Source organism: Cydia amplana, chromosome 13 (genome assembly GCF_948474715.1).
Source record: "Cydia amplana chromosome 13, ilCydAmpl1.1, whole genome shotgun sequence".
NCBI classification, from domain to species: Eukaryota; Metazoa; Arthropoda; class Insecta; order Lepidoptera; family Tortricidae; genus Cydia; species Cydia amplana.
The window spans coordinates 17,128,231-17,136,308 of NC_086081.1; the positions used below are offsets into that span (position 1 = coordinate 17,128,231).

Here is an 8,078-nt window from a genome sequence, read left to right on the forward strand (position 1 = left end):
ATCAGACATAGACATGTTCATGCCAAGATAGTCAAACAAGTTTCATATTATTTCAGCATAAATCGTTGGCGGCAAAGTTCATATGGCTCCTAACCAAAAATTTTATGCTTAAACTAGATTTCATCCCAAAGTAATTCTACAAAATATTTCTATGGGAATTCTACACGTTGCCATAAACGTGACCAATTATCATTGCTTTATAGTGTAGTCCTGGAGCGGACGCGACCACGAATAATTAGCGTTTATGAGCGACTCTGATTTGTTACACCGATTTATATTCCAACAGCTAACGAATGCTTTATCGCTAACTGCCAAACTGTGAGAGATTTGTTCATCCTGTTATTCTTAACGATTAATATGAGGGCATTTTTAAACTATTTTGATATAAGCTTCTACAAACACCTTTTATAATAATAAATATGGCAAATTACAATGAGTAGGTATGTACCTTAAATGTTTAATGAAACAGTCAACATTTAAGAACATTCAGTAGGTAATTAATAACTAATAATCCCTAATCTCAACAAGAACTTTCGAAGTGAAAAATTTCCCAAAAAAAATCCGTAAATATTGGATATTTTGAGAATATTTTACAACGTGCACATTGCTAGTTTTAACTGTAAGTACCTATGTAAGTACCTACCTATAATATGGCTGCGCAAAGCTTATATGTATATGTGTTTTGTTTTTGTCGTATGTTATGTTCCACCATATAGCATCGAAACTAATGATAAATTAAAAAAAAATGTATTACACATGCCAAGAAATAATTTAAAAAGTAGGTAGGGACTATTGCTTCTCAATTCACGTACTCATGTTGTTATCATTGTTACAGTATGTCAAGTCGTTATATCAGTAGCTACGTAGGCTGTGACATCAGTAGCTCCCAATATGGTAGGAGATAATATTTATAAGAAACGTGCTTACAATCAATAGGTATGTTACGGTCATCTCGTTGTTAGGTCAGTATTTTAACACAACTTAATTGTGGTCTTCATACTCTTCATCTTCTCTTTATAATACTAGTAGTTCGCCCCGAACTGAGAACTCGCGGTTCGCCAAAATTATCAATTGAATGCAGTCGTCAAAGGATCGAAAACCGCGTGCGATTTATTGCAAGGTCTGTGGAGCCCTTAACTGATACTGTATCTGTGGTAAGCCGAAATATTTCCTGTCAAATGTCAAATGCCTATATTATGTTTATTTTATTTTATTTTTATCTTGCTAATTATTTCAAAATGGTAAATTTAAAAACAATATTATAAAAGTGTAAGCCGAGCACTTTCAATTGATACCAAACTCGACCATACTTTCTTGCCAATAAAATGACCAGAATAGCAAGACACCTCACAAACAGCTTTTTGGCCTTCTAAGCTCTTCTAGCTCAATAACCCCTTGATCGAGCCTGCTCATAATTTAATGACTAAAATACAATGCCCTCGACTACACGTTTACCCAATTTCATTTAAATTAGAACAAATTTACTTAAGTTATTGTGTATCAAACTATCTTCTGACAGTTCAGCTTAAAAACATCGAAATGCCGGGACGTGCCGCTAGCCAGCCGCGTGTTCAAAGTTGAATGTAAGAACTTCGCTTCGCTTCGCTCGCTCGTTCGATAAGCATATAATACTAGCGACCCGCCCCGGCTTCGCACGGGTTAACAAATTATACATAAACCTTCCTCTTGAATTACTCTATTAAAAAAACCGCATCAAAATCCGTTGCGTAGTTTTAAAGATCTAAGCATACATAGGGACAGACAGACAGCAGGAAGCGACTTTGTTTTATACTATATGTAAATGAATATGTACTTATGTTTATTTTATATTTGAGCTAATTGTCAATATCTTAGCGGCGTGTAAAAAAAATATTTTTGGTATTTTGGGTTGTAAGATGTTTGTGGACTCGACTGTACAGAGAGAAGCAGGAACATATTAATTACACGTTAATTAGCCACTTTAAGTCACAGCATCACCTGTCCATCCATCCATAAACCTGCAGCAGTTGTCAAAAACCGGTTATGTGACCATGAACCGATAATACCGACATTGCTGACTAATCCCAGCCTATTCTGCCAGACTAACGTCCAGAACGAAATGGGCAAGAGGATTAAGAATTGGTATAAAGACTCCGAAAGCCTGTGCCCAATTCTAAAATGTAGTAAGTCATTAAGGGGCTCATATTTTGTTAATCCTTTTCGTTCCAACTGGTTCCATAAGACAAAGGTAGTAAGCGAGTGTGAAGTTCATAGTTGTGTTGTAGTGCCTTTTTGGAAGATGTTGGGATAAGGCGCTTGCTCAACGCGGTTGTCAATAGAGGAACGGATTAACAGGTAGTTAAACCGTTTAGCTAATGAACGTATTTTGCACTGATAAGTATTTTTGTAAAGAAATGTCCCTAGTTTTGTGAAAGTATGCATAGTAGACATCTGTGAGTTATGAGTCAGTAGCTATTAGAGTCTCTTCGGAAAGAGTAGTCTTGGAATGTATTGGGCCCCAGCGCCATACATTCCACGGCTCTTCTCTTTCTGTACAGACTCTAGTAGAAACGGTAGTTTAAAACAGGGAATAGAGAACACGGTTAATTAAGTAAGTACGACTGATAAAATGGGTCTGGCCTGGGAGATTCTGATTAAACGTCAGGTACATAACGGTGTAATGATTTATCTTAGGTATGCTCTATAGCAGCAGCAAGTAAAAATAGTTGGTCTAATTTCTAACTACAGATAGGAAACCTACGGAGACGCTAAAAGTTGACAGTTCTTCAGCCTAGAATGCCTAGATAAAAGGGACGACAGGCGTTTGCCAAAAGTGGTGACAGTTGTATGAGTTCCTAGTTCCACTTTCGAGCCCTTTCGCGACCGGATCTGACACCATTTTTGTCCATCCGTCTGTCAAGGACTATAGGAATGTAAGCAGTGACACTTCCTTTAAGTTAGGCATGACAGGAACGCACAGGGGCCTTACGAGGGGTATTCAAAATATTCTCGGTATGAGAATGAAAACAAACAAGTACGAAAAGTTTGATATTTTTATTTTTCAATATACTCCCCCCCTATGTTCATACACTTAAAAGATCGATCAATTATTTTTTTTAATCCCTCGAAAAAATATTTTTTATCTTTCGTGTAAAAATGCTCCTCCACTGCCGCCTTCAATGCTTCATCGTCAGAAAATTTATTTCCACGCAGATCCTTTTTAAGATTGGGGAGCAAAAAGAAGTCGCTGGGGGCTAAGTCCGGACTATACGGTGGGTGAGTAACAGTTTTAAACCCACGTTCAACAATAGCTGCCTTGGCAATATGAGCAGTATGGACGGGGGCGTTGTCATGCAGAAGCAGAATACCTTTGGTTAACTTTCCTCGCCTCTTTTCTTTAATTACATCCTTTAATTGACGTAGAATGTTAGCGTAGTACTGTCCTGTGATATTTACACCTTTTTCTTTATAATCGATTAGTAATACTCCTTCACAATCCCAAAATATCGTGGCCATGACCTTGCCAGCTGAAGGGATGACCTTCAACTTCTTGAGATGAGCTGAACCCTTAATGTGCCACTGCATGGACTCTTGTTTACTCTCTGGGTCATAATGATGAACCCAGGTTTCATCTCCAGTAACTATTCTTTGCAGCACCTCATCAGGATTTTCACCGCACAGGTCAATAAAATCGGAACAACAAGCTACACGCATGTCTTTTTGAAGCCGAGTCAGCATTCGCGGAACCCATCTTGCACTTACTTTTGACATATTAAGATGGTCATGTATAATATCATGTACGGTACCAATAGAGAGATTGGTTACTTGTGCTATAGATTTTACCTTCACTCGACCATCTTCCAATATAAGTTTTTCCACTTTATCAATATTTTCTTGTGAAGTAGCTACTACAGGCCGGCCAGGTCTAGGGTCATCTTCAATACTCTCCCTTCCGCGTTTAAACTCGCTTGACCACTTTTGAATGGTAGATAAAGAAGGAGCAGACTCACGGTAAACACAATCCATTTCCTCTTTTATGGTTTTTTGATTTTTACCCTGTTTTGTCAAGAATTTTATCACGCATCGATGTTCTAATTTAGTTAACATTGTCAATTCGCACAGGATGTTCATGTTTGTTCAGCAATTGCAGAAAAACAAAAGACTATCTCGGTTCGAATTATACTTTTTTTTAATGTCAATGAATAAACCTTAGCGGCCAGTAACGAAAGAAATTTTAGAAGAGGTCGTAAGATATCAATACCGAGAATATTTTGAACGCCCCTCGTACCATGATGTCCTTCGCTATTGCTAAAGGACGGAGCTATGCGACTTATATAGCTCCGTCCTTTAGCGATTCAGTTTAGGTCCTAAGCAGAATCGCAATAAGGACATCATGGTAAGGGGCCAGGAATATAAATCAAAATGTAACGTGTTATTTAGGTACGTATTCTGGCAAATAAACATTCTATTCTATGGTCATCAGGGCATACAAGGTCACTACATATGTGCATTGCGGAAAGTTAATAAAAAGTTCAAGATATTTTTTTATGTGATCATCATCATCATCAATCTTCCTTGCCGTATCCGGCAATGGCGACTCCATCAACAATTCTTATCCGGATTATGAAATGCCCTAATGTGGCTCGCAAAACCAAACTTTGTCTTGATGTGATACTCAGCAAATGAGCCGCTTGATGGGAAGCGGTCACCATCGCCCATGGACGTAAGCAACACCAAAGGAGCCACTTACTGACCGATGCAACGTAACGGCTAGATTGAGTTGACACTTTGCATTAGAGACTGCGCGCTACGTAAATACGACGGAGATCCAGCAGACTTGTTCACCCTTAACGGCGACGTTATCCAATGGATGCAGGGTTTAACCATAAGCCTATAAACGACTGACAATATGCCATACCATTAAATAATAATTAGATAATATCGTATGGCATCTATTTTGTCATAGAATTCTAATAAAAATATTCCATGTCATAATAGGTATCCCTACTACCTACATTGTACAAATACCAAAATGTTTGACCCATTGTTTTAATAAATTGCGAAGAGAATATTAAGGATTACCCAAGGATAATCTCAGTTCTGTAGGTACTGAAGTGAGATTAATCTGATTCCCGGGTGCTTAGCCAAAGTGCAATCGTTAACGCTCCGTAGCGAACGAAACGCAATTACGAAGTCTGTGCTGTCACTGTCGCACTAGTGCGGAAGGGTGATAAAGAGAGATGACTACGATACGCTACGGAGCGTTAACGATTGGCACGTTGGCTACGCATCCCGGAATCCGGAATATAACGATATAAATACTACAGTATTCATGTCAAGAGATTTCGGAAAAATTCACTTACAGGAATATACGTATAGATACCGAAACAAAGGCTTTCAGTTTGAACATATTATTACGTAATACAGAGAAATGGACAAATAAACGTTGCTGATTCTGACAACGGACACATACCTAGAGTCTCGATTACTTTGTTAGGACACCTCATTTTTACAAAAAAAAACATACTAGTGGCTCTGTGACTTGTGAACCTTTAGTTCCAGCATTTTGTTTTTTTTTTTTTCAAAGATGTAATTTTTCAATCAACAAAAAAAATCCTTAACTATCGAACCTTCTCACGAAATTTTACGAGAATTGGTTAAGAAATGGTTTTAGGTAGGGTAAAATGCCCTAGCGACGGACACTGAACCACCTTAGATTATTAGGCAGGTAACGTTAAAATTAGAAATGGTCATATTTGTCTGTACGTTAGAAATTGACTTTGTTATAAATACTTACCGATAAGTATAAATTCATTGTTAACTTTCATTCAAGCATCTTATGGTTTTGAACACATATTACAAACGCTCATTGAAACCCAGTGAACGATGATATAGTAGATATATCTGGTCAACCAAATCTTGTCAGTAAAAAAAGGCGCGAAATTCAAATTTTCTATGGGACGATATCCCTTCGCGCCTACATTTTTCAAATTTGCCGCCTTTTTCTACTGTCAAGAACTGGTTGACCGAGTATATATTATATTCTATTGTAATTTTTACATCTTGGTCATTTAATCGTAAAAAAATGAACTTTGACTTAAATAACCTTATAACACTGATAAGAGTGATAAGTGTTACCTATCATTCTTTAAGTTGGGACAACGTGTTACTAGTGTCATACGTTAAGTACAGACTTTACGTATGACACTTACAATTTCCCCACATATATTATCTGTGGTACCTAGATAGCTACTTACTGTAGCTGTATTCAGTAGCAACAGTAAGCTATAGCATACTACTTGGTATTTTCTCTTTGTTATGAATATGTATTATGATCGTTACAACAACTTTTGGGTCACTAAACCCTTTATCAAGTCAACCTTAACATGATAATAATAAATAATTACGTATATATCCAGAAAAAATAGCAAGAAAGAGTGCCAATAAAAAAATAGTAACTATATAGTGGGTGCAAATTTCAAGAAACAAAATTTAATAATTTGTTTGTTGGTTTTGAGTAGTTGGTTGGTAGTTCCTTCGAGCACGGATACTGGTTCGAAGGACCAAAATTCAACAATTTATCGGTATTATGTCAAGTACATTGACATTTAAACATGTTAATTTACCAATTTATTTGTATATAATTATTCAAACTACTATCAAAATAGTCTTGTATTCTTAAGCCAGGTAACTGCTTTCTGCTAGTTATGTTTATATTTTGTAAGTTCGTCCGATCAAAAGTGCTTACTTCTTTGTTACCAAGAATACAATAGGTACATACAGTCACTACCAGGTATCCTATATATTGACCTTATACAATTGTCTATCAACAAGACTAGAGCTTATCTTTGTAAAGTAAGTAACTAGTTGGTCAAGTTAAGATTTCGTTGAATATTTTCGGTGCGCAAGGTGCGCGAGCGACTTGCATTCCTCCGGGAGGGACGCGAGGAACGACCTGCATTCCTCCCTATCCTTACCTCATATCATAACAGTGATCCTCACAAATCCAAAGTCAAATTCACAATCACCACATATTTGTCACACAAACATAAAAAAAAAAACCACTGTTTTGTTTACATCATTTAAAACACGCGACACAAGTAGCCCCGGCAATAGCAAAAGCAAACTGGATTGGATCGGCTTTAGGATCGGCGCGGAATGCTTTTGTTCTATCTCGCTTTTACTCTCGCGCATGTTGTTTCGTCTCGCTCACTCGGAGAAAGGCGCCAATGCCCGGCGCGGGCGCCGCTTCCTCCGGGACTCAAAAAAAAGTACAGAAACAAGTGGTTAAGTTAACTGGTAATGCCTTACCTGACACTGTGATTTCAAATTTGAGATGAGATTTTAATGACTGGCGTCGAGGTAACGATATATCAAGTTTTTATGAACTGATAATTTAACTGGAAAGTTGGAAGCATTTTAAATGAACATGGAGTATTAAAAAAAAGTTGATTTAAATATTTAAGACGAGTTTTTGAAACAGGGTTGGAAACGCACATGTTACCCCTAGAGCTGCAGGCGCCATAGACTACGGTGACAACTTAACATCAGGCGGGCCGTATGCTTGTTTGCCACCAACGTGGTACCTATTAAAAAGATAGGTAGGTGCAATATCATATTTTTTCCTACTTAATATAAAAACAGTAAAATGTTTTTTTTACAATTCCACACTGGTACATTTACCCTAGCTGGATAATTTAGTGAGACTCTTCTCAACCAAGATTGTTTTGGGTGCGGTGTTTGCTGGTAAAGTCAATTTATTGATCAAAGTTTATGAAAAAAAAAACCGGCCAAGTGCGAGTCGGACTCGCGCTCGGAGGGTTCCGCACCATCAACAAAAAATAGAGCAAAACAAGCATAAAAACGGTCACCCATCCAAGTACTGACCCACTTAAATCTTTATTTTATTCTGTTTTTAGTATTTGTTGTTATAGCGGCAACAGAAATACTAGGGGCGTTCAATATATTCTCGGTATTGATATCTTACAACCTCTTCTAAAATTTCTTTCGTTACTGGCCGCTAAGGTTTATTCATTGACATTAAAAAAAAGTATAATTCGAACCGAGATGTTCTTTAGTTTTTCTGCAATTGCTGAACA

The 8,078-nt window shown here is 37.3% G+C and overlaps 1 protein-coding gene across 1 annotated transcript in view; it reads right to left on the reverse strand.

Annotated features, from left to right (window-relative positions):
- LOC134653603 (interference hedgehog) overlaps positions 1-7,379 on the reverse strand; it is a 58,583-nt gene extending 51,204 nt beyond the window's left edge. Inside the window, exon 1 of the mRNA XM_063509000.1 lies at positions 6,957-7,379. Coding sequence (XP_063365070.1) covers positions 6,957-6,961 — 5 coding nt within the window. The 5' untranslated portion in view covers positions 6,962-7,379. The remainder of the gene's footprint in view (positions 1-6,956) is intronic.
- Between the last annotated feature and the right edge of the window lie 699 nt (positions 7,380-8,078).